The sequence below is a fragment of the Haemorhous mexicanus genome, chromosome 32, assembly GCF_027477595.1.
Source record: "Haemorhous mexicanus isolate bHaeMex1 chromosome 32, bHaeMex1.pri, whole genome shotgun sequence".
NCBI classification, from domain to species: domain Eukaryota; kingdom Metazoa; phylum Chordata; class Aves; order Passeriformes; family Fringillidae; genus Haemorhous; species Haemorhous mexicanus.
The window spans coordinates 859,687-885,767 of record NC_082372.1 but is presented as its reverse complement, the minus strand read 5'-3'; the positions used below and the strand labels follow the sequence as shown (position 1 = coordinate 885,767).

The window sequence follows — 26,081 nt, the reverse complement described above, 5'->3', positions numbered from 1 at the left end:
GTTCATCTGGGAAAGTCATTGGGCATGTTGTGTCTCTAAGACCCGCCAAAACACCAAGATTCAGCACAAAAATCCTCTAAACATCAAGACACAAATAAAAAAGTTCCCAAACATCAATATTCAGCAAAAATCCTTTCCAAAATACAGAGATTCAGCCCTCACAAAAAACAAAGCACCAACATTTGCCCAATAAAGCTCAGAAACACCAAGATTCAGCCCTTGTGAAAATCATGGATCCCCCTCCCCGGTCACCTGCTGCATGTGGGGGGACAAAGCTCATGGGGCTGGGGGGGAGGATGCAGATACAGGAAGGAGTAGAACCTTGTGGTGCTGCCTCTTTCTGCTCTTCCTCCTCCTCTGTCCCTTAGCTTCCTCACACTCCTCTTCCTCCTGCTATTCCTCCTTCTCCTGCACAATCCCACCTTTTCCTCCCACATGCAGCATTTGACCATTTTGTTCCTCAACCCTGCTTCTCCTTCCCTTCTCCTCCTGCCCCAGGCCCAGCACCCACTGCCGGCTCCCTCTTCCCCCAAACCCACAGCATCCCACTGCAGGGGCAGGGATGGAGCTGGGGCAGGTCGGGCTGGGGCAGCGCTGGGCTCTCGGCACATTCCGCCCGCACTCGGTCCCCACTGCAGCCGCTCCCGCCAGGAAAGCGCGGGGGGCCCGGCCTTGGCGCTGCCCCACTCCCACCTCCCCAAATTCCCCTCGAGGGGGGCGCTGGTGCCGAGGGGGGAGCCCAGGTGAGGAACGCTGGAAGCTGCGGGCATGCCTGGCAACTACTGAGTCATCATCAGTACGTGCTCTGATTGGCTGAGCACTGCCTGACAGGTGGGGCTGCAGCAAGGGGGGACACCCTGCTCCAGGGGGGATGTCCCACAAACGGGGGACCCCCATGAAAGGAACAAGAGGAAAGTGTCTTTACAAACAGATGCTGTGAATTTGTGGAGAGATAGGGCTAGGAACTTCTACATAAGGAAGAGACAGGAGAAGCCATCAGTTTCAGAAAATGTTATTAATTTATGACACTGACTGCTGCTCAGCCAAGGTGCTGCTAAATTCATGAACTTCAAGAAGAACAACAAAGACTTCACAGAGCCATGAATATCGTCTGCTACACAAAAGTAAGGAGCATATCAAGGGTATAGGTAGTAGGTGGATTGGGAAGTTGGGACCTCAAAAGTACTCCACCCAATGAGTAAAGAAAGAGGGAGATGCAGCCGGGAAAATTAGGATGAACAGGAGGCTGCGTCCTCCAACAACTGGAGAGACCCCATAGTATATGTCCCATGGCCTCTCCCTTTTTTAAGGAATGAAATTACTTTTACAGGACTCCTCTGTCTTACTTGTGGACAGAAACCTTTGCTGATGTGAATTTTCCACACACTCTGAGACTCGTCCGGAATTCCTTCCACCATCCCGAGCAGCGGGCAGTGAGTGCAGCTGAAGGTGCCTCACCCAGTTTGGGGGATCGGCTCCCTTGGGTGGCGGCGGCACCGGGGGTTGATTGGGTACCCGAGAGTGACCAGGAGACACACGAGAGACAAATCAGGGGGGGCTCTGAAGAGTCAGCAGGGAGAGAGCTCTGAAAATCTCATCAGTGAGTGCAGTGGGATCTTTGGGGAGTGAACATGGCAGGGCACCCATGGAGGGAAGAAAAGGGAAAGCCAGGAAGGGGTCCTGGCCAAAGGGATGATGATCCCAAAATATCTCTGAAGGGTGCCTTGGGAGAATGTTGAGGCACTTTGCACATTCCCCCAGAGGTAATTAAGGACATGGACACCCAAGGGAGCAATAAGGGAAGTGGAGAAGGGATTTAGACAACAGGGGATGGATGGTGTTGGTGTGCTGGGAAGGGATTGGGTGAAGGGGAGTGTGCAGGAATATGGATAGGGCAAGAAGCAGCAGGAGGAATCTATGTAGTAAGAAAAAGAAAAGAGGAGGAAGAGAAATATACAGAGGATTGGGATGTTTCTCAGCAGGGTCATATCCTCAAAATTTGCCAGCTGATCTTTTGTATCCACAGTTTCCAGGAGAGGAAAACAAGGAGGTCAGGATTTCAGGGGGTTTCTCTGTGGTGGGCAGTGGCAGCACCGGGCGCAGAGGTGCAGGACCGGGAGCACGGGCTGGGGGCTTGTGGGGAGCTGCGGGGCCGGGCCGGGGCTGTGGGGCAGCCGGGGCTCAGCGCCGGGCACTGCCTGACCCCACCAGCCCCAGGCAGGGCCGGCAGTGGCCCCCGGCCCCCAGGAGGCTGCGGGACGCCCCGGCCGTGCCCGGCCCCGTGGAGCTGCCGGCCCTGCCCGCCGGGGGGGCACCTTTGGACACTGCGGCAGGACAGGGACCGGCTCTGGGATACGGGCTGGGGAGGGGACCCTGAGCACAGGAAAGAGTAGGCGGAAGAAAAATCTGGGAAATATGGATTATACGTGTAAGGATTGATTCTATCCTTTAAGGATTTTGTTTGGGTCACTGGAGATACGAATGATTTTGCAAAAATCTCATCAGCTGTCAGAGGATGAGCACCCACAGGCACTGAGGGGAGGCACAGGAGTGGCACAAGAAGGACCTGCAGCACTTGGGCACAAAGGCACAGCAGGGGAATGCAAGAAGGGAGCAGAAAAAGGCCAAGCTGAAGGCAAGGGCCAGGGCAGAGTTCCTACAGCCCCTGACGGATCAACCCCAGGGCCCAAGGGGGCCCCAGCACCCAGGGGATGGGCTCGGCCACAAGCACCTGGCAGAGGCATTGCCCTCCTCGGCAGGGGAGAGCCCACCCAAACTGCCCCTGGCAAGGAATCAGGGCTCCAGCTGCAGGGCACAAGGACACTGCAAGCAGAGACAGCAGCACCCTCAGGAGGAGCAAGTCCACCCCTTGATGGACATGGCTTGGCAGGGCTGTCACAGCTCCCATCACACCAGGGACCCACCACACCGGAGCCCTTGAGAACATTCAGGGTGGGTCTGCATTGAGAGGAGGCCGCTCCTGATGGACACAGGGGGCTCTCCATCCACTCTGAATGTTAGACCCAAGAGGGAAAATGCCAAAAATGTCTTTGTTTACTGAGGATAAGTGGGAAAGAGGACTGGTTTTATTCAAGCACTGTTAGCAGATGTGGGGTTTGGAATGCATGAATTTCATTTGCCCTTAATTGTGGTTAAAATTTACTGGGAAGGGATTTAGTTGCCAAATGGGGAATGCAAATTAATATTATAAAAGGTGATAGAGGCTAATTCTGTTGTACCAATGTGCCATTTGTCTGGCAAGGCCTATGCTGAAGTGAACCCAGATGTGTGGGCAGCCTCCAGGAAATAGAGAAAATTAGATATGGAGCCTTTCCAAACTTCTTTGAAACAACCAGGACAAGTGGTGGCTAAAAGCAACACCCTGTTCCAAGGGAGGGAAATTTGAAAAATGTGTATTATATGATTGGCTCTTTGCACACATTGAAATAAATACTATATGTGTTATGTTGGCAAGTTATGCTGTATTAATCTCTTTTAAGCAGTATGGTACATATAGTTCTTAGGCTATAGCACAAGATTAAAATAGAAATTATGTCATGTAAGATACTTTTTGTAAATGGCTCAAGGAATGCAAAAGATAATCAAGAACTTCTTCATAATACCCTACCCGGATAGAGATAACAGCAACAGACACCAAGATCCCAAGAGAACAATTATTGCGTCCTTAACAGAGCCATGAATATCGGCTGTTACACAAAAGTGAGGGTGCACATAAACGAGGACATGCAGCAGATGGATCGGGAAGTCTGAACCTTCCAAGTACCTCAGCCAGTGGGCAAAGGGAGAGGGAAATAAGGCCGGGAAAATGAGGATAAAAAGGAGGCTGCGAATTACAACAATAGCAGAGACCGCACGGCAAATGCCCCACGGCCTCTCCCTCTGCTCAGCAATAAAGTCACTTTTACAGGACTCCTCTGCCTCCTCCGGGCACAGAAACCTCCGGCGACCTGAATTTTCCCGCACAGCCACGGCGGCGGGGCAGCCCCCTCTGTCCCAGCCACAGGAACCGGGCCGAGCCAGCGCCGCTCCGGCAGCGGCTCCTGCCGAGGCAGCGGCGGGAAGGAGACCGCGGGCAGCCGCTCCCGCAGCGCCCTCAGCCCAGGGGCAGCACGGGCCGGACACGGCACAACCAACCCGCCTGAGACCCCTGCCGCCGCCGAGACCCGCAGCGAGCCCCGAGCCCCCGCACAACCCAGCGCGGCTCCCACCTGCGCTCCGGCCGCCTCCGAGCTCCGCCGCCGCCTCACCGGGCTACGGCCGCTGCTGCCGCCGCTCCCGGGCCCGCACAGACGCTCTGCCAATGGCGCCGCTGCGCAGCCACGGCCGCCCTCAGCCCGGCACCGGGGCCCTGCTCCGCCCCTCTCCCACCAATCAGCGCGCCAGAACCATGACCGACGGCACAACCGGCCAATCGCAGCCAGGGGCGGGCTCTGCACACGGCACAGCCCCGCCCCGCGCTCTCAGGGCCCCCCGGGCTGCGTGAGGGCAAAGCCGGAGCTGAGGAACAGCCCTGGAACGGGCCCGGGCCCGAGGGGGATGGAGCTGAAAACCCAAACAAACTTCTCCGCAGCTCCCGCCACGGCTTTCCCGGCACTGCGGCTTCGGTGGCTCCGGCTCAGCGGGAAGCCCTGGAGCCTCCATTTTCCTACCCCTAATTAGGAGCATCAGTGCATCGCTTTGGTTTCCCCCAAAAAGGGAAAACCAACCAGAACTCCTTCGACTGAGTGGAGGAGTGGAGAGATTTCTGGCAGAAAACGACAAAAGTGGTTCTTCCCCAAGTTCGGAACGAGCAAGTAAACAGAACTAATGTGGGACCCCCAGCAGCGCCTCTCTGCCGTCCCATCTGAAGCCCTCGCTGGCTGCTCCAGGCTCAAGGGCAGACCAGGAGCTCTGGGAAGAGGCCCCGGCTCGGGGCGCAGCCTCCGGGGCAGCCCCACGGCCCCCACGGCAGCTCCAAGGCTCCTCCAGCCGGGATGGAACGTAGCAGGGGAAGGGACGGGGCTGCCGGCGCCATGGGAACACGAGGGACACCGGGGGCGTTTCTCAAGCATTTAATGCAAAAGATAAAATCATAAGAAAGGCAACAGCAACAGCGTCACCATAGCACATGGCCACGAGAACATGTCCCATTGGAGTGCAGTGATGCTATCCCAATGCCAAGCACCCACCAAAGCTGCTCTCTCACTGCCCTCCACAGCCGGACAGAGGAGACAAAATTTAACCAGGGATACATGAGTTGAGATAAGGACCAGGAGAAATCACTCATCAAACATCGTCATTGTTTCTCCTTCTTTTCCTGCTCCTTCTTCTACTTGTCCTCTGTCCCTCCTCCTCCTCCTTCCTAATCCCACCTGCTCCCTAGTTCCTGCCATCTGTGTATTTAGAGTGGAGAACCTTGCTTGTTTTTAGATCTAGAACAAAGATCCCAGATAGAACAAGGCTTGCTGCTTTTAGTCAGAAGTATCAGTGACTAAAGGTCACGTTTCCTTTGGTTTGGTCCCATCCTTGTTCCTCCTCAGTGTTCAGGCTGGGCTATGGGGTGTCCTTGTGTGCTGCATTTTCCGAGTTCCTCTGGCATCCTTTGGGCCACAGGCTGTGCCCTGGGAGGGATCTTTGTGCTCCTCTGTGACACAGGAGAACCTTCCAGGCGGTTTCTGCGTGAGCTGCTGCTGTGGTGTCACAGGAGCAGTGCCACGTCCCTGTGGTGCTCCCATTGCTGTGGGACACGGAGGCCTCAGTGCCCAGAGTGGCTCTGGGCTCGCTGCCAGAGGATCCTCCTGCCCGAGGCATTCTCAGCAGCCAGCCCAGCCCTGACGGGTGTCCTTCTGTGCTCGCAGGGCTACAGGCTGCAGACGTGTGCAGCGCAGCCAAAATGATCCAGCACGTGGCTGCTGCAGTTTGCACTCTCTACTCGGTGGCTTATTCGGGGTATTTTTTAACCCACTTGGCACGTAAGTCGAGGCTTTCCCTTGGTGCAGCATCTGTGGCTTTGGCCTTGCTGTGTGCTTTGTGTTCTTCCTCTGGAGCTGAGCTGACTTTGGAACCAAATTGCCATGAAGACACCATTGTTTTGGGAGAGTTCCTGCCAGCAGCTGCAGCTGAAAAAGGGGGTGTCTGCAGCCAGCGGAGCGTGCACAGCATTTGCAATGAGCCCTGGGGGGTTCTGTTCCCTCAGGCAGGGAGTCTGTGCCAGCAGAGCCTGGAACTCCCTCTGTTTGCTGCTCCGGCCAAGAACTGACCCAGCCCAGTATTTTGTGCTGTTCTCTTGCTTGCTGTGGGAAGGGACTGTGGCTCCTGGAGGGATGTGTGAAAGCAAAATGCTCTCTTGGGGTTGCCTTCCTCTGTGGCATTTCCCACCACTGGCAGTTTTTCTCCTAACAGCATCTGGTTCATGTTCTCTCTCCCATTTCAGGGAACTTCTTCTGTGGATCCCGAGCAGCTCCTCCTTCGGTGAGTGGGAAAGGAACCTTTGGTGTTTGGAATTGTGCAGCAAGTTGTGAGCTCGGCATGTGGCAGCTGAGTGCCAGCCTGGGAGGCTGAAGGAAAGTTCCTGTCAGTGTCTCAGCAGCAGCAGGAGCAGCAGCAGGAGCAGCAGCAGCAGCAGCAGCAGCAGGATCCCAGTCAGTTTTCTCCTTTCTCCTTTTCTGCTGAAGAGCTTTTGAAGAGCTGCAGGTCTGGCTTTGCAGGCAGAGGATTGCTGGCTGGCTTTAGCCATGGTGGAATATTGAATTCCCAGCAATAAGTAGCAATGTTGACTTTAGCCCATTGTTAGTTGGAACAGCTCCAAACCCAATTTCTGCTTAGTGCAGCTGGATGTGCAGCTGAGGATAAATAAGGTGAGAACTGAGATAGAACTTCCCATCCCTCACGCTGCCGTCTGTCCACAGGGCACAAAAGCAGCACCAGCACCTCCTGTGGCTTCCTCTGCTTCCAAAGAGGAAGAAGACAGCAGTGAGATTCCCGCTGTTTTGGGGGACAAGGGCGAATATCCCGTGGTGTGGGAATGCAACGGCGAGGCTTCCGAGGTGTGGGACAAGGACAGTGGACATCTCCCAGTGTGGGACGAGGATGGTGGATGTCCCCTGGTGTGGGACCAGAATGGCCAAGCTCCCAAAGCGTGGGACGAGGACAACGGACATCTCCCAGTGTGGGATAAGGACAATGGACATCTCCCGGTGTGGAATGAGGATGGAGAACATCCTGTGGCTTGGGTAGAGGAGACTGAACATCTCCCAGCATGGGAAGTGGACAGTGAACCTCCCCTGGCTTGGAAAGATGATGGAGAACCTGCAGCGTTTTCGGAAGAGAATGGAGAAGCTGCAGAATTTTGGGAAGAGGATGGAGAACCTCCCTCTGCTTGGGAAGAGGACACTGAACCTCCCTCCACTGTGGGATCCTGGGCTGAACATTCTGACAGCAGCACAGCCCTGCAGCCAGAGGGGAGAGGGGAGTGGTGCCTGATGCAGCTGAGTACGTCTGCTCTGTCCCTGGGTGCCCGAACAGGGCGCTGTGTGTGTGTCTCGGCATCATCCGCACCCAGGGTTGCTCTGCAGCTGAATGTCACCGAGCCATTTCTTGTCCTTCCCCAGCTGAGACCAAGGGGCTCACGGCCCCAGGGAGTGGGGCTGCGTTCTGGCTCTGCTGCAGGGCGGGGTCTCGCTCTGGGAGGGAGCGTCTTCCACGTGGTTTCTTTCAGGGAACACCGTGAGCGAGGCGGAGCCTGCTGAGAAATACCTGGAGCTGGAGCAGATTGGCCAAGGGTAAGGGCACAGCAGCGACTTCTGCACAAGCAGGGCCAGGGGTTGTGCTGGGGCAGGATCCAGTGAGAAGTCAGGAGAGCTCCAAACACCTTCAGACATTGGGCTACCATCCTGCTGTCTCTCAGTCCTGATCAGAATTGATAACTGTGGTCAGGAGGCACCGTCAGAGCCCCCTGAGGCTGGCAGTGTCCTGCCTGCAGCAAGGAGCAGGACCTGGAAGATCTTCTGTCCCTGGAATTGGATTGCCTAAAAGAGCAACTCACCATCTGGTGACTGTCAGAAAAGAGTTCTTAAGAAGATTTCTTTCAAATATTTTCCTTTGAAAAATATCCACGGGTCAGAATGATCAACCCAATGGTTTAGAAACAGAAACCAGAGATGAACTAATAAGGGCTCTATTCTAGCACAGGTAGCAGACCCCATCCATTCAGTAACAGACACAGAGCTGATGCACTCTGGGGGAAAATGCATCACCTGCCTGATGGCAGGGCCCTTGTGGAACCTGCAGGTCTTAGGCAGGACATGGAAAAGGATGAAATGCATTTTTTTCCAGTTCTTTACACACCCACCCCCCACGTCAGGTTTTGAACTAAAGCAGTTCAGTGTGGACATTTGGGATTTGCTCCAGCCCAGTTCCTTCGTGCTGGGTCTCAGTTTTCTCTTGCCCACCTTGCATGGCAGAGGGCTGGTGGCTGCTGCGCTGTTGTTGGAAGGGTCGATGCACCCAGGTGTTTGTGAAGGCTGCAGGCAGCAGAGATCTCCTGTCTGGGCTGGTTTTCACTGCCAGGGCCTAAAGCGCTGCTTCTTTCTTCTCTGCTGTTTTGTCTCCAGGGCTTTCGGAACTGTTTACAAAGGACTGGACAGGGCCACTGGAGGAGAGGTCAGTGTCAACACGCCCAGCACGCCTGGCAGCTCTCCAGGGCTTTCCCCTCTGCTGGGAGCTGTGGCTGCAGCTTTGGGGGCCAGCAGAGCTTTCCTGCCCAGGCTGCTCCTCTGAAGGCAGAGCAGTGTCAGCCTGCAGAGCACAGCTGGGACAGACTTGGCCCTTCTGAAGTGCCAAAGGAATGCAAGGAGGGCAGCGGTGTCTGTCAAAGCAGGACACGCTGGCTTGGTCTTCATATCTAAAAGTGTGAATGCATCAGCTGCTGGAGACTGAGGCCCAATTTATCTTCATCCCAGCCTCAGACAGGAACACCATTTAGCAGTTTTTCCATCCTACCTTTCATCTTCAAAGGTGTTCTGGATTGCAAGGCAGGATGTATTCTATTACCATCTGTATGGCAGTTGTCTAGGTGTTAAGTGGGCAATTTCCCCTTCTCTCTCTCCCTGAGAGATCACAATCACTCCTCCCTCAGCAGGGGGCATCCCGTGATAAGAGGCTATTGAATGTCACTGCATGGCTGATAAGAACTGTAACATCCCATTGTGAGATGCTCCGCCCAGAGGGAGGAGCCAAGCATTGCTATCCCGATATAATCAGGAGATTCTGACACACTAGCACAGCTTCTCCACTGGATTCACCAGAGGAACAGCAGCTGCTTCCACAGATCTGCAGAGGAAGAATCACCCTTTTTCTACAGGACCCCCTGCTCCAACAGAACCACACCTGACACCTCAGGAGGACTGCAGCCACTTTTCCAACTGGACTGCTGCCAGCACCCTGACCAACAGGGTGTCAGGTTGAGTTCTGACTCTGTCATTTTAGTGTACTGCATTGTTTTTATTTTATCATTTTATGTTTTTTCCCCCCTTCCCTATTAAAGAACTGTTATTTCCTGCTCCCGTATTTTTTTGCCTGAGAGCCCCTTAATTTAAAATTCATAGCAATTTGGAGGGGTGGGGAGGGTTTGCATTCTCCATTTTAGGGGAAGCTCCTGCCTTCTTTAGCAGGCACCTGTCTTATCCAAACCAAGACATTGTGGAAATAGGTAAAACCGTCAGCCTGGTCAGATAACATTTAAGGAAGGGATGTGATGAGGGCCCCTGCCACTGACCTTTCCACTGTCAATAACTGTCACCTGCTGAAACCACAGAACAGGGGGCCCTTGTGAGGAAGCGACACACAACCCTCAAAACAGCAAACCACAATTCCTGCAGGTACTCTAAAAGTGTGGGAAAGAGGTTGAACACCCCTAAAAAAGAACTGGATCACGTAAATTAGTTCCAAAAAATGTTTCAATATGTATAATCTTTATGAGTATATATTTTACCAGTACAATGGGAAAAGTATGTAAGAAGAGTTGCTGTGGGTAACCGGTGTGCCTATGGCCGTTGCCAAGCACCCATCGCTGTTACTGATTTGTTCCTTATTATTCCTTATTAAACTTTTAAAGAATTCTAAAGACTGAGGCTCATTTCTCACAAAACCCAAGGTGCTCACCCCTTGTTGCTCCCCCAAACCAGGATTTGTCAATCCTAACCTATGTCTGGGTGGAGGAAGAGTAGAAGGCTGTACCAAAAAGGAAGATGCATTGGTGTGGAGGCCCAGGGGCTTAACATCAGAGTTTCAGTTCCCCAGCCATGGCGGACTGGTCCCAAATAAGGAGAATCAATTTCAAGGTTATGGTGAGAAGCTTGCTTCTCCCATAGATCTTTGCAGGCACATACTGATTTATGTAGTTATGTTACCCCCTTGGCCCATTGGCCTAATTACCCAAGTTCAACCCCTGTTACCCATCTCTGGTTAGTCCCTAGAATGTTCTCCTCTCTCTGTCCCTCCACTGGCCCTGGTTTACTGCATTCCTCTGCCCCTGTTTCCCCATTAGCTGACCCAACCCTTACCCCTCCTTTGCCCCATTTTCCCCCATATCCATTGGACCCTGACCCTCAGCTCCACCCTCACTACCCCATATAAAAACCCCCTGTGCCCTCAGCTTGCACCCTGTCTTTGTCCCTGGACCCTGTTCAGCTGTGGACCCTGTTCCTGTACCAATAAACCCAGTTTGCTGGAGATCACACACAGACCCACCCTGCCTGCTGTGTCAGCTTTATAAAGCAGCCGTGAGCTTCGGGCTCCTGAGTGCCAGACGCTCCAAGGGCCTCGGCAGCGCCAGGACGCTCCAGACTGGGACAGCCAGGCAGGTGAGGAGGAAGTCACTGCCCCTTTCCCCTCTCTCCTGCTCCATCTCCCAGCCCAGCATTGCTGCAGGACAGCCTCACTACCAACCCCCTCCTGCCAGGGATGGACTGGGGGGATCTCCTTCCCCTTCCCTCTGGCATGGAGGCAAATCCCACCTTCTCCTTCTCTGCCCTCCTTCTTCTCCCCCTTCTGTCCTCATCCATCCATGTTCCTTTCCTATCTCCTTCCTCCCTTGTTCCTTCTTGTTCCTTCCTTTCCTGCTGCCTTTTCCTTTTTCCCTTCTCCCTGTCTCTTCCTCTCCTTGTCCTTCCTCCCCCAGGCACTGAGCTGAGGACAGAGACCAGGGAGAACAAATCCCTGCCACAGAACCTCGTGGAAGAGGCCATTTGGAATGGCTCCACAGTGCAGGAATCCAACATGGAGGAGAAGCCCCAGAGATCCCACAGGAGGATGGGCTGGACTACCAGCCAAGGGAGCTGTGAGGAGGTAAAACCCTCCCTGTGCGGGGAAGGGTGTGGGGAATGTGAGAAGAGCTTCAGTCAGAGCTCAGCTGATTACTGGTGTCTCCGCATCCAGCGATGCAGGATGCTGAGATCCACCTGCAGATCCATGGGGTTACAGAGATCCCCCTGCAGATGCATGGGGATGCAGAGATCTCGCTGTAGCCCCTGGAGGAGCCGCGCTGGAGCACGGGGATGCCTGAGAGGAGGCTGTGACCCCGTGGCCAGAGGGGCCCCGCTGGAGCAGCCTGTCCTGGCAGGACTGACCCCAGGGCACAGTGACCCACGCTGCAGCAGCTAGAGGGGGGCTGTGCCCCATGGGATGGACTCAGGCTGGAGAAGTTCCTGGAGAAGTCTCCGGTGGGAGAGAGCCCAGGGTGCAGCAGGGGAACGACTCCTGTCCCCCAGCAGAGGGAGAAGCCCCGGGGGATGAACTGAGCATGGCCCCATTCCCTGTCTCAGGCACTGCCGGGGTAGGAGGTGCAGCTGGAAGGAGGGAGGCGGGAGGGAAAGCTGGATTTAAGGGTCTTCAGTGAATTCTCATTATCCTGCTCTGAGTTTTTGGAGTTTTCTGCCAGAAATCTCTCCCCTCCCCCACTTACCCACAGGGGTTTGGGGCAGTTTTCCCTTTTTGGGGGAAACCAAAGCGATGCACTGATGCTCCTAATTAGGGGTAGGAAAATGGAGGCTCCAGGGCTTCCCGCTGAGCCGGAGCCACCGAAGCCGCAGTGCCGGGAAAGCCGTGGCGGGAGCTGCGGAGAAGTTTGTTTGGGTTTTCAGCTCCATCCCCCTCGGGCCCGGGCCCGTTCCAGGGCTGTTCCTCAGCTCCGGCTTTGCCCTCACGCAGCCCGGGGGGCCCTGAGAGCGCGGGGCGGGGCTGTGTCGTGTGCAGAGCCCGCCCCTGGCTGCGATTGGCCGGTTGTGCCGTCGGTCATGGTTCTGGCGCGCTGATTGGTGGGAGAGGGGCGGAGCAGGGCCCCGGTGCCGGGCTGAGGGCGGCCGTGGCTGCGCAGCGGCGCCATTGGCAGAGCGTCTGTGCGGGCCCGGGAGCGGCGGCAGCAGCGGCCGTAGCCCGGTGAGGCGGCGGCGGAGCTCGGAGGCGGCCGGAGCGCAGGTGGGAGCCGCGCTGGGTTGTGCGGGGGCTCGGGGCTCGCTGCGGGTCTCGGCGGCGGCAGGGGTCTCAGGCGGGTTGGTTGTGCCGTGTCCGGCCCGTGCTGCCCCTGGGCTGAGGGCGCTGCGGGAGCGGCTGCCCGCGGTCTCCTTCCCGCCGCTGCCTCGGCAGGAGCCGCTGCCGGAGCGGCGCTGGCTCGGCCCGGTTCCTGTGGCTGGGACAGAGGGGGCTGCCCCGCCGCCGTGGCTGTGCGGGAAAATTCAGGTCGCCGGAGGTTTCTGTGCCCGGAGGAGGCAGAGGAGTCCTGTAAAAGTGACTTTATTGCTGAGCAGAGGGAGAGGCCGTGGGGCATTTGCCGTGCGGTCTCTGCTATTGTTGTAATTCGCAGCCTCCTTTTTATCCTCATTTTCCCGGCCTTATTTCCCTCTCCCTTTGCCCACTGGCTGAGGTACTTGGAAGGTTCAGACTTCCCGATCCATCTGCTGCATGTCCTCGTTTATGTGCACCCTCACTTTTGTGTAACAGCCGATATTCATGGCTCTGTTAAGGACGCAATAATTGTTCTCTTGGGATCTTGGTGTCTGTTGCTGTTATCTCTATCCGGGTAGGGTATTATGAAGAAGTTCTTGATTATCTTTTGCATTCCTTGAGCCATTTACAAAAAGTATCTTACATGACATAATTTCTATTTTAATCTTGTGCTATAGCCTAAGAACTATATGTACCATACTGCTTAAAAGAGATTAATACAGCATAACTTGCCAACATAACACATATAGTATTTATTTCAATGTGTGCAAAGAGCCAATCATATAATACACATTTTTCAAATTTCCCTCCCTTGGAACAGGGTGTTGCTTTTAGCCACCACTTGTCCTGGTTGTTTCAAAGAAGTTTGGAAAGGCTCCATATCTAATTTTCTCTATTTCCTGGAGGCTGCCCACACATCTGGGTTCACTTCAGCATAGGCCTTGCCAGACAAATGGCACATTGGTACAACAGAATTAGCCTCTATCACCTTTTATAATATTAATTTGCATTCCCCATTTGGCAACTAAATCCCTTCCCAGTAAATTTTAACCACAATTAAGGGCAAATGAAATTCATGCATTCCAAACCCCACATCTGCTAACAGTGCTTGAATAAAACCAGTCCTCTTTCCCACTTATCCTCAGTAAACAAAGACATTTTTGGCATTTTCCCTCTTGGGTCTAACATTCAGAGTGGATGGAGAGCCCCCTGTGTCCACCAGGAGCGGCCTCCTCTCAATGCAGACCCACCCTGAATGTTCTCAAGGGCTCCGGTGTGGTGGGTCCCTGGTGTGATGGGAGCTGTGACAGCCCTGCCAAGCCATGTCCATCAAGGGGTGGACTTGCTCCTCCTGAGGGTGCTGCTGTCTCTGCTTGCAGTGTCCTTGTGCCCTGCAGCTGGAGCCCTGATTCCTTGCCAGGGGCAGTTTGGGTGGGCTCTCCCCTGCCGAGGAGGGCAATGCCTCTGCCAGGTGCTTGTGGCCGAGCCCATCCCCTGGGTGCTGGGGCCCCCTTGGGCCCTGGGGTTGATCCGTCAGGGGCTGTAGGAACTCTGCCCTGGCCCTTGCCTTCAGCTTGGCCTTTTTCTGCTCCCTTCTTGCATTCCCCTGCTGTGCCTTTGTGCCCAAGTGCTGCAGGTCCTTCTTGTGCCACTCCTGTGCCTCCCCTCAGTGCCTGTGGGTGCTCATCCTCTGACAGCTGATGAGATTTTTGCAAAATCATTCGTATCTCCAGTGACCCAAACAAAATCCTTAAAGGATAGAATCAATCCTTACACGTATAATCCATATTTCCCAGATTTTTCTTCCGCCTACTCTTTCCTGTGCTCAGGGTCCCCTCCCCAGCCCGTATCCCAGAGCCGGTCCCTGTCCTGCCGCAGTGTCCAAAGGTGCCCCCCCGGCGGGCAGGGCCGGCAGCTCCACGGGGCCGGGCACGGCCGGGGCGTCCCGCAGCCTCCTGGGGGCCGGGGGCCACTGCCGGCCCTGCCTGGGGCTGGTGGGGTCAGGCAGTGCTCGGCGCTGAGCCCTGGCTGCCCCACAGCCCCGGCCCGGCCCCGCAGCTCCCCACAGGCCCCCAGCCCGTGCTCCCGGTCCTGCACCTCTGCACCCGGTGCTGCCACTGCCCACCACAGAGAAACCCCCTGAAATCCTGACCTCCTTGTTTTCCTCTCCTGGAAACTGTGGATACAAAAGATCAGCTGGCAAATTTTGAGGATATGACCCTGCTGAGAAACATCCCAATCCTCTGTATATTTCTCTTCCTCCTCTTTTCTTTTTCTTACTACATAGATTCCTCCTGCTGCTTCTTGCCCTATCCATATTCCTGCACACTCCCCTTCACCCAATCCCTTCCCAGCACACCAACACCATCCATCCCCTGTTGTCTAAATCCCTTCTCCACTTCCCTTATTGCTCCCTTGGGTGTCCATGTCCTTAATTACCTCTGGGGGAATGTGCAAAGTGCCTCAACATTCTCCCAAGGCACCCTTCAGAGATATTTTGGGATCATCATCCCTTTGGCCAGGACCCCTTCCTGGCTTTCCCTTTTCTTCCCTCCATGGGTGCCCTGCCATGTTCACTCCCCAAAGATCCCACTGCACTCACTGATGAGATTTTCAGAGCTCTCTCCCTGCTGACTCTTCAGAGCCCCCCCTGATTTGTCTCTCGTGTGTCTCCTGGTCACTCTCGGGTACCCAATCAACCCCCGGTGCCGCCGCCACCCAAGGGAGCCGATCCCCCAAACTGGGTGAGGCACCTTCAGCTGCACTCACTGCCCGCTGCTCGGGATGGTGGAAGGAATTCCGGACGAGTCTCAGAGTGTGTGGAAAATTCACATCAGCAAAGGTTTCTGTCCACAAGTAAGACAGAGGAGTCCTGTAAAAGTAATTTCATTCCTTAAAAAAGGGAGAGGCCATGGGACATATACTATGGGGTCTCTCCAGTTGTTGGAGGACGCAGCCTCCTTTTTATCCTCATTTTCCCGGCCTTATTTCCCTCTTTCTTTACTCATTGGCTGAGGTACTTGGAAGGTTCAGACTTCCCGATCCACCAACTGCATGTCCTCGTTAATGTGCACCCCCACTTTTGTATAACATCTGATATTCATGGCTCTGTTAAGTCCTTGTTCTTCTCGAAGTTTAGGAATTTTTAGTATGATGTTATCTGAGCAGCAGCCTGTGTAAAAAACATTTTCTGAAACGGATCGATTTTCCTATTATTTCCTTATGTTCAAGTCCTTGCCCCATCTCCAATCAAATTCAAACTATCTTTTTCTAAAGACACTCATTTTCTTCGTTTCTGTTCCTCTTCTTCCTATTTTCTAAACATTTGCCTTTACAAACGTTATTACCATTGACTCAGTCTCTTTTCCCGAGTCTTCTTTGGTTTTGGGATTATTCTCAGTGCCCTCATTCCCTGTCCTTTTGTAGCCGTTTCTGGATCAGGAGGCCTGGCTGCCTCCTGCATCCCCTGGCTCACCTGCTGAATGAGCTGCATTCTCCAGGTGTGGAGCATGGTAAAAAGATGAGAGTTGCTCTTGCACATCAGAGGAGGAACAACATTCATTTAACCCGTGGTCTGCCAGGGAGTCACAATACCATGCCCCATTCCCATCCTTTCCACGTTTGTGCTGGAACATGGGCTTCTTACTTGTTTATTTTGTAATCTGTTTCACCACTCTCTTTTGTCATCTCTTTGCCAGCAGCAGTTTGAGTTTTTTAATTTTCCACAAACTCCTCCTTTTTCTGCTAACAGATGATGTGATCCCATCCCCTGGTGAAATGTTGTGTTCCTTATTTCAGTGGATTGGTCAGCAGGAAGGTCAGGAGCTGGAGCTGTCTGGTTTGTTATTATTTCGAGGACAGCTTGTAATCTAATGATGCCATTGAAATGAGAAATGGGTTCTGTGGCTCCTGATATGAATTGGTTCGGGTCCAAGAGGCTGCTTTGTGGTGTTGTAGGATTTGTTCTGGTGGCCCTTTATCTTTTCCCATTTTTGTCACTCCCTCAGGAGCCAGGGCTGCATCAGTTGACCGCTTTTCTGTAATAAATCACCAGATACTTGGATTCCCAACTGATTTCTGTGAAGTTGTAGCAAAACAACCCCCATGGTCTAATACACCCTGTAACACCCCATATAACATAGACAGTGACAGCACATGTTGGAGTGGGCAGAGGACGATTCCCCCCCTCCCCCCTGACTTATTTTCATGATGTTGTCATGACATTCTCCATTTGCTGTTTCCCTTTGCAGCTGAACCCATTTCTGTTTCAGAGTCAGATATCCTCACCACGGGTTCTGCCTTGAGCTGTGCAAATTCCATCTGTGCAAGCAGGCAGAGCTTGGGGTGAGGGGCAGAGGGAATCAGCCCAATTTCTGTCCTGGCAAGAGACCCAGATACATTGTCCACACTTAGCTCAGCAGTGTTAATTTTCATTTCTAAAGCTCCTCTCCAGGCTGCCTGGAAGGAAGCTTCTCTTCCAGGGCAGTAGTCCCATGACTCATGTGTGGCACCCTAGAATCTGCATTTTTTGTTTGTTTTTTTGAACAGCGTTTTAAAAAACTATTAACTGTTTATGAGTTAAAGTGTCACATTTAAATCTCTTTAAGTTTTGCAAAATGCAGTGAAATAAACACAGTTGCTGCTCCCGGGAGTGGCTCAGAGGAGGAGGAAAGTGCAGCTCTGTCCCCTAGGAAGCAGATCTGGGGGTCCCGTCCTAACAAGACCAGTGGGGGTTTACACCCTGTGTTCCCAATTTCCTGGTTTCACATTTGAGGTCCTCTGTCCAGGCAACATCTCGAGGTTATGGTGAAGGGCAAAAAGCGTTTTCAGCCTCTCTGCCGGCTCTGGACTTCACCTCTGATGTCCAGACACTACTTTGATCTCTTAATTCCGTATTGACTCGTTGTTTTTGGGGGTTTTTCCTGGATTTGTTGGGGGTCCTGTCTCATTGCATTCTGGGTCCGAGGTAACTTTGCATATACTCCTGAGGTCTCCTCTCTTCCCACTGTTTGGGGCAGGGGGGGAAGAAATGCCATCCTCCTGGCAGCAGGCAAGGGTGGTACTGAAAAGGAGAAGTGTCAACAATAGATGGTTAACGACTGGTACTTAACAGGTGATTACAACGTGCAGCTGACAAAGAAGCCTCTTTGGCCAGCAATGGGCTCCCAACTTGTAACTCTGCATTCCTTTTTTAAAAAAATTAGTAACTCTTTTTTACTCATAACATGCAACATAAAGGTGAACATGGAAAAACCCATACAAACAATTGATTCTCACACTTCTGTCCCAAACCCACCTGACAATATAAAGTAGGATTACTATGAAAAATTATTCTCATGATGTAATCTTGTCACTGAAACCGTGGGGAAAACAAAAACTTTCCAACAATATCTTTAGTGTTAGAGAGTGAAGGCATTACTTGGTTCTGGCAAAGATGTGCAACAGAAATAATTTCATCCACACATAGCCTGGCTGTGCAGAGAAAATCATTCCATGACATGTAAATTTTACTAGATTTTTCCTAAACTTACTACAGTCTGAACCAATCTGAATGCACTGCTTTAATGTTTGTTGCTTCCAAGTTGTGTAGTTGTTAGTATTTGGTTTCCTATTGGACCTGGATTTCTTTGGCCGAGGCTGAGGGTCCCGTCCGTCCGTCCGTGTGTCTCCCCACCCCCCCCCCCAGCCCCCCACCGGGTTCAGCTGTGCTAGTGGCTGTTTCTGGCCTCAGGGCCAGTTGGCACTTGGCCACCAGTGGTGCTGCTTTGCACTCCTTAGGCAGGAGCCGATGTCCTGGGTGGGTGTTGGGAACAGCAAAGTCCCAAGGCAGGGTCAGTGCCAGCCCAGCTTCCTGTGGGAGAGATTTCACAGGGACAGGATCCTGGCCACAGCCTGCCTTAAATATACATCCCTTATCTCCACCCTGCACTAGGTGGGGAATTGCTCAGGTAAGGAATTCCCAAGATCAATTCCAAGGGAGATAATTGAACATCTGCCCTGGGTCTGTCTCTTCTTGCCAAAGCCAATGGCAAAAGCCCTACCCATGGCATCTTGGTTTCTATCACCAGCTTCCAAAGGCGTTTCTTTCTTTCCCCATTCATTCTTTCTACCTGACCTGAGCTGTGGGGGTGCCAGGGGTTATGGAGGTCCCATTGTATTCCTAAAGCTGCCATAACCCCCTGAAGGATCTTTCCTGTAAAATGAGTTCCCCTATCTGAGTCTATTGCTTCCACAATCCATTGTCTTGGAATTGTTTATTTTAGAAATACCCTTTTAAGTGATGCAGTGGTTGCTGAAGCAGTGAGAATTGCTTTTGCCCCCCTGTTAGGTGACATGGTGTCAGCAGAAGATATTGAAGCCTTCCTGCTCAGGGGAATTCAGTGCCAGACTCTCACAAGCACCCACAGCTCTGCTGGTTGAGCTGAGCATGGGGCGGTGACCTGCGCTTTGTCTGATTCCCCTTCCTTAACAATAGCGTGTCTTGTAGCTCTTTTCCCATCTGCTGCACTTGCAGAGCCATCCATAAACACATTTTCTCCCTCAGGCCAGGGAATGTCTCCTCAGTCTCTCCTAGCCTGGGTCTGGAGCTCTGTCCCTTGAATGCAGTCCTGGGTTCCTCGCCAGCCCCTCTCCAGGCTGTTCAGACAGGGGGCTGGGTTAAACCCTTCCTCTGTCCTCAGTTCTAAATCCTCCTGTGCCATTGAACAAGTTCCATACTGTAATAACCAAGCCCTGCTCATCTATTTAGAGGCTCTTTTGGTTGTCAAAGCTGTAATTTGATGCCAGACTTGAACTATAGGAGTTCCTCCCGTTGTCATCAGTTTTCAGGCCTCAGTTCCCATGAAAGCTGTGGCTGCACAATTCTGCAGACATTGAGGCCACTCTGGCCACTGGGTTCAACATTTTAGCACAAGAGTTCCTTTGGCATGGCCTTGTTTAACATTCACATACAATTCAAATTTCTTTTCTGAGTCTGGAAGACCCATAGCTGAGACATCAATATTTTTGTTTTTTTATTTTCTCAAGTTTTGTTCTCTTTCTCATTACCATACCATAACATTGATACTGTCTGGGGTTAAGAAGTCCTACAGTGAAGTCCTACAGTGTTTTGGCTAGAACAGGGAATCCTCAATACAGGTCCTGCAATTGAATGTTAGTCCTTGGATTAATCACAGCTCCTTGTTAGTCCTGGGTTATGTTACTTCTGATATTCCCAGGCCCTCTCTGGGTCAATGCACCACAAACCTTCAGTCAAAATATGTCCCAAATATTTAACCTTTTTCTCCACCATTTGCACTTTTTTTTCCAAATACTCTGAAGATGCTTTTTAGCCAGAAAATTCAGCCAGTTCACAGAGGTTTTTTTCTACTGCTTTTTCTTGTCTTCCTTCTTGGAGCCTTCTTGACTGGCAGGATAGGAGTGTTGTAGGGAGACATCCCTGGTTCCAAAAGCCCTGCCTTTAGAAGGGCCTCAATACCACACTGTCAGCCCTTCCTTCGCTCCCTTGGAACAGGGTGTTACTTTTACATTCCACTTGTCCTGATGGCTTCAAAGGAATTTGGGGAGACTCCATATCAAACTTTCCTTCTTTTCCTGGGGCTGCCCACACTTCAGGGTTCACTTCAGCATAGGCCTTCCCAAACATTTGACACAAAGGTACAGCAGAAGTAGCCTCTGTATCACCTTTTACAATATTCAAATCCAGCCATCAGATTGCTTCCTAGTTATTAAATTAGGAAGAAAAAGAAATTTTTTTTTTTCAAACAAATCCCCCACAGCTCCTAATAGTGATTGAACAAATCATACCTTGTTGCTGTTGAGTCAGGGACAGGAACAAAGACTCCAGTCTTCAAAGGGTGACCAGAAGGCGTTTAATGGCAAATAGCGTGTCTTTTATAACCCGACAGGCTAAGCTGAGACCTGATTGGTCCTAAAGCAAAAACCTCTCCCACTATTGGTGAACTAAGAATAGCACACTCTGGAGAATCATATCTATAAACAGCATGTGCAGAAAGAGAAATAATAAATGTTTTAATTCTTTCTCTGAGCTTTCTCAAGCTTCCCACAGATTCCTAGAAAAATCCTGGGAGAGCTATGTCTCTCTCTGTTCAGAAGATATGTGATGACCACAATACCTGATCATCTTTCCTATTTATTCCCTTAATAATAAAACATTAATTTACAATTTCCCTCCCTTAGGTCGAACATTCAGAGTGGATTGAGTGGCCCCTGTGTCCATCAGGAGCAGCCTCCTCTCAATGCAGGCCCACCCTGAATGTTCTCAAGGGCTCCAGCATGGTGGGTCCCTGGTGTGATAGGAGCTGTGACAGCCCTGCCAAGCCATGTCCATCAAGGGGTGGACTTGCTCCTCCTGAGGGTGCTGCTGTCTCTGCTTGCAGTGTCCTTGTGCCCCTGCAGCTGGAGCCCTGATTCCTTGCCAGGGGCAGTTTGGGTGGGCTCTCCCCTGCCGAGGAGGGCAATGCCTCTGCCAGGTGCTTGTGGCCAAGCCCATCCCCTGGGTGCTGGGGCCCCCTTGGGCCCTGGGGTTGATCCGTCAGGGGCTGTAGGAACTCTGCCCTGGCCTTTGCCTTCAGCTTGGCCTTTTTCTGCTCCCTTCTTGCATTCCCCTGCTGTGCCTTTGTGCCCAAGTGCTGCAGGTCCTTCTTGTGCCCCTCCTGCAGCTCTCTTCAGTGCCTGTGGGTGCTCATCCTCTGACTCCTCCTGAGCTTTCTGCAAAATCTTTCCTTTCTCCAGTGACCCAAACAAAATCCTTAAATCTCAGTCCTTCCACGTACAATCCACATTTCCCAGATGTTCCTTGCTCCCTGTGCTCAGGGTCCCCTCCCCAGCCCGTATCCCAGAGCCGGTCCCTGTCCTGCCGCAGTGTCCAAAGGTGCCCCCCCGGCGGGCAGGGCCGGCAGCTCCACGGGGCCAGGCACGGCCGGGGCGTCCCGCAGCCTCCTGGGGGCCGGGGGCCACTGCCGGCCCTGCCTGGGGCTGGTGGGGTCAGGCAGTGCCCGGCGCTGAGCCCCGGCTACCCCGCAGCTCCCCACAGGCCCCCAGCCCGTGCTCCCGGTCCCGCACCTCTGCACCCGGTGCTGCTGCTGCCCACCACAGAGAAACCCCTGACCTCCTTGTTTTCCTGTCCTGGAAACTGGGCATAGAATGGATCTGGAGCAGGTGGCAAATTTTGAGGATATGACCCTGCTGAGAAACATCCCAGTCCTCAGTATTTTTCTCTTCCTCCTCTTTTCCATCATTCTTTTCTTACTGCATAGATTCCTCCTGCTGCTTCTTGCCCTATCCATATTCCTGCACACTCCCCTTCACCCAATCCCTTCCCAGCACACCAACACCATCCATCCCCTGTTGTCTAAATCCCTTCTCCACTTCCCTTATTGCTCCCTTGGGTGTGCAAAGTGCCTCAACATTCTCCCAAGGCACCCTTCAGAGATATTTTAGGATCATCATCCCTTTGGCCAGGACCTCTTCCTGGCTTTCCCTTTTCTACCCTCCATGGGTTCCCTGCCATGTTCACTCCCCAAAGATCCCACTGCACTCACTGATGAGATTTTCAGAGCTCTCTCCCTGCTGACTCTTCAGAGCCCCCCCTGATTTGTCTCTCGTGTGTCTCCTGGTCCCTCTCGGGTACCCAATCAATCCCCGGTGGCGCTGCCACCCAGGGGAGCCGATCCCCCAAACTGGGTGAGGCACCTTCAGCTGCACTCACTGCCTGCCGCCCTGCATGGTGGAAAGAATTCTGGACGAGTCCCAAGGTGTTGGACATGACCAGAGGTTTCCGTCAACAAATAAGACAGAGGAGTCCTGTAAAAGTAATTTTTTCTTAAAAAAAGGGGGAGACGCCATGAGATATTCCCCATGTGGTCTCCCCAATTGTTGGATGACACAACTTACTGTTCATCCTACTTTTCCTGTCCGCATCTCCCTCCCCCTTTCCGCACTGGCTGAAGTAATTGAGAGCTACAGGCTTTCTAATCCAGTAGGGAGAGGCCCTACTACATATCCCCTTTAATACTTTCCCTACTTTTGTATAGCAAACGATATTCATGGCTCTGTGAAGTCTTTGTTGTTCTTCTCGAAGTTCATGTATTTAGCAGGACCTTGGCTGAGCAGCAGTCAGTGTCATCAATTATTAACATTTTCTGAAACTGATGGCTTTTTCTGTCGCTTCCTTATGTACAGGTCCCTGGCCATATCTCCAAGCAGATTCACAGCATCTGTTCGTAAAGACACTTTCCTCTTGTTCTTTTCATGGGAGTCCCCCATTTGTGGGCCATCCCCCCTGGAGCAGGGTGTCCCACTTTGCTGCAGCCCCACTCCTCAGGCGGTGCTCAGCCAATTGGAGCATGCAGCATTGATGACTCAGTAGTTGCCAGGCAGACCCGCAGCTCCCAGCGTTCCCCACCTGCACTCCCCCCCCCCTTGGCCCCAGCCCTCCCTGCGAGGGGAATTTGGGGAGGTGGGAGTGGGGGAGTGCCAAGGCCGGGGCCCCCCACGCTGTCCTGGCGGGAGCAGCTGCAGTGGGGACCGAGTGCGGGTGGAAGCGGCCGAGAGCCCAGCGCTGCCCCAGCCTGACCTGCCCCACCTCCATCCCTGCCCCTGTGGTGGGATGCTGTGGGTTTGGGGGAAGAGAGAGCTGGCAGTGAGTGCTGGGCCTAGGGGCAGGAGGAGAAGGGAAGGAGAAGCAGAGTTGAGGAACAAAATGGTCAAACGCTGCACGTGGGAGGAGATGGTGGGATTGTGCAGGAGAAGGAGGAACAGCAGGAGGAAGAGGAGTGTGATGAAGAGCAGAGACACAGGAGGAGGAGGAAGAGCAGAGACACAGGAGGAGGAGGAAGAGCAGAAACCCCTCCCTCTGTCTGCAACCTCCCTCCTGCCCCAGGCGTGTTTCTCCCCCCCACATACAGCAGGTGACCAGGGAGGGGGATCCATGATTTTCACAGGGGTGAATCTTGGTGTTTCAGAGCTCTATTGGGGTAAATATTGGTTATTTGGTTTTTTTGTGGGGGCAGAATCTTTATATTTTAGAGGATGTTTTGGCTGAATCGTGATTTTTGGGAAGGTTTTGATCTGTGTCTTGATGTTTGGAGGATTTTTGGGTTTAGTCTTTGTATTTTGGTGGTTTTTAGAGGTGCAAGATTCCCAATGACTTCATGAATTAAACTTGGGCAAGGAGTCCAAGGCATTCTCATCTTGTTTTTTCCCCCAAACCAGTATTTTTCATTCCCAGGGCGTGGCCTGATGGAGGAGGCGGAGGAAAAGCCCAAGAGATCCTGCATGAGGAGTGGCTGCAAACCCAGCCCAGGGAGCTGCAGGGAGGAAAGAGCCCCCCTGAGCCAGGAAGGTGTCCGGAGATCCAGCCGGAGCTCAGAGCTGGTGGAGAAGCCTCATGGCAGGGACAAGCCGCACAAGTGCTTGGAATGTGGGAAGGGTTTCAGCCGGAGCTTGAACCTAATCCAGCACCAGGTGGTCCACACTGGGGAACGGCCCTACGAGTGTGAGGAGTGTGGGAAGCGTTTCAGCCACAGCTCCAGCCTGATCCAGCACCAGAGGTTCCACACTGGGGATCGACCCTTTAAATGTGGGGAGTGTGGGAAGAGCTTCAGCCAGAGCTCCAGTCTGACTCAACACCAGAGGATCCACACTGGGGAAAAGCCCTTTGAGTGTGGGGAATGTGGGAAGAGCTTCAGCCAGAGGGGCCACCTGATGCAGCACCAGGTGATCCACTCCGGGGATCGGCCCTACAAGTGTGGGGAATGTGGGATGGGCTTCACCCAGAAGGGCCACCTGATGCAACACTGGAGGATCCACACAGGGGGAAAGCCCTATGAGTGTGGGCAATGTGGGAAGTGCTTCAGCCAGAGCTCTGGCCTGAGGAAACACGAGAGGATCCACACTGGGGAAAAACCCTTTGAGTGCGGGGAGTGTGGGAAGAGCTTCAGTATGAGGTGCCAGCTGACGGAACACCAGAGGATCCACTCTGGGGAAAAGCCCTACAAGTGTGGGGAATGTGGGAAGAGCTTCAGAGAGAGCTGGGCCCTGATTCGGCACCAGGTGATCCACACAGGGGAACGGCCCTACACCTGCTTGGAATGTGGGAAGAGCTACGGGTGGCACTTCGACCTGAGAAAACACCAGCGCACCCACACCGGGGAGAAGCCCTACAAGTGTCCTGAGTGTGGGAAGAGGTTTCCAAGGAGCTCCGATCTCCTCAAACATGAGCGGAGTCACAGAGAGGAGAGGCCCTTCCGTTGCTCTGACTGCGGGAAGGGCTTCAAGCTAAACTCCGCCCTCACTATCCACCAGCTCATCCACACTGGGGAGAGGCCCTATGAGTGTGGGGAGTGTGGGAAGAGCTTCTCCACAAGCTCTCAGTTGACCCGACACCAACGGAGGCGCCACTAAGGGAAGCCCTGTGAGTGCCCCGAGTGCGGGAAGAGCTTCGTGCGCTGCTCCAGCTCCATCCCACATGGTAGGATCCATGTTGGATGATCCTCAGTGACCCCCGTTGGGCAGAGCCCTGGTGATCTGTGGTCCTGGTGATCTGTGTTGGGAATACACCTGGCCTGGAGGCTCCATATCTTCCTGGTTCCCTGTGGGGAGCTAGATAAACCCAGGTGCAGTATCATCCATTGGGACACAGACCAACAATGGGAATTCCTTGGGGAGAGCAGATTTGTCAACTTTCAACCCCATAAAAAATTCAGTCCTATCTTCTGGTGGCATCAGGGAGTACTGGATCATCTTGGAGGTATGTCCTGGGTTGACTATATGATGCTTGTATCCCGTCTGTTATGTTTATGCTGAATAATAAGTTTTGCACCTTTAAGACTTGTCCTGAGAGTGAAGGGGGGAGAGAAGAAGTGCAGAGTTTGTTTTTAGACACTGCACTCATTCCTCCACATTCCTGCTCCTGCGCTGTGTGGTCTGTGGGTGGACAGAGCTCTCCTTTGCTTTTAGTTAGTTTTAGCTAGCTGAGGCAAAGAAGTTCCCTGGACTGTGGTTTTTTTTTCCTTTTCTTTGGACCTGTTTAAGCCTGCTCTGGCCTGAACACCAGAAGAGCACCGGCAGCTCACACCTGTGGCCAACGAAGCCAGGCTTGGGCCGCAGCATTTCCAGCACCAGAGGGACTGAGAAGAGACTGAGTGAGCTGAGCTACAGCCCACAGAGGGGACTTTGTGAGTTTGTCTCTCTTTTAGAGCAGCAACAGGTTTATTTGTTTAATAAACAGTTTTTTCCACTTTTCTCCAAGGAGGTATTTTTTTTTTCCTGAACCAATTGGGGGAGTGGCCAACTGAATCTGCTTTCTGGAGGAACCCCTTTGGAGGTTCATTCCCAAATTTGCTCTCAACTGTAGCAGACACGGGGCCTGCTAGAGCCCCGTGGCAGATAAAGGCTTTGAGATAAGGAAATGCCAAGTCATAGGAACTAACCAGAAGTCTTCACTCCGGTCCTCCAGGCCTGTATATCTTTCTGTGACCCCATAGGCTATTTTCCCTAACCCTTACAATTGGTCAGTTTCCAAGCCCCCCTAACCCTATCAAAGGGGCTACTTTGGC

General features: G+C 53.0%; 1 protein-coding gene across 1 annotated transcript; it reads left to right on the top strand.

Annotated features, from left to right (window-relative positions):
• The first annotated feature begins 14,630 nt into the window (after positions 1 to 14,630).
• LOC132340544 (zinc finger protein 239-like) lies at positions 14,631 to 25,773 on the top strand. Its single transcript, XM_059871606.1, has 2 exons — positions 14,631 to 15,357; positions 23,753 to 25,773. The coding sequence occupies exon 2, from the start codon at positions 23,764 to 23,766 to the stop codon at positions 24,925 to 24,927; it is 1,164 nt and encodes a 387-aa protein (XP_059727589.1). The 5' UTR covers positions 14,631 to 15,357; positions 23,753 to 23,763; the 3' UTR covers positions 24,928 to 25,773.
• The last annotated feature ends 308 nt before the right edge of the window (positions 25,774 to 26,081 follow it).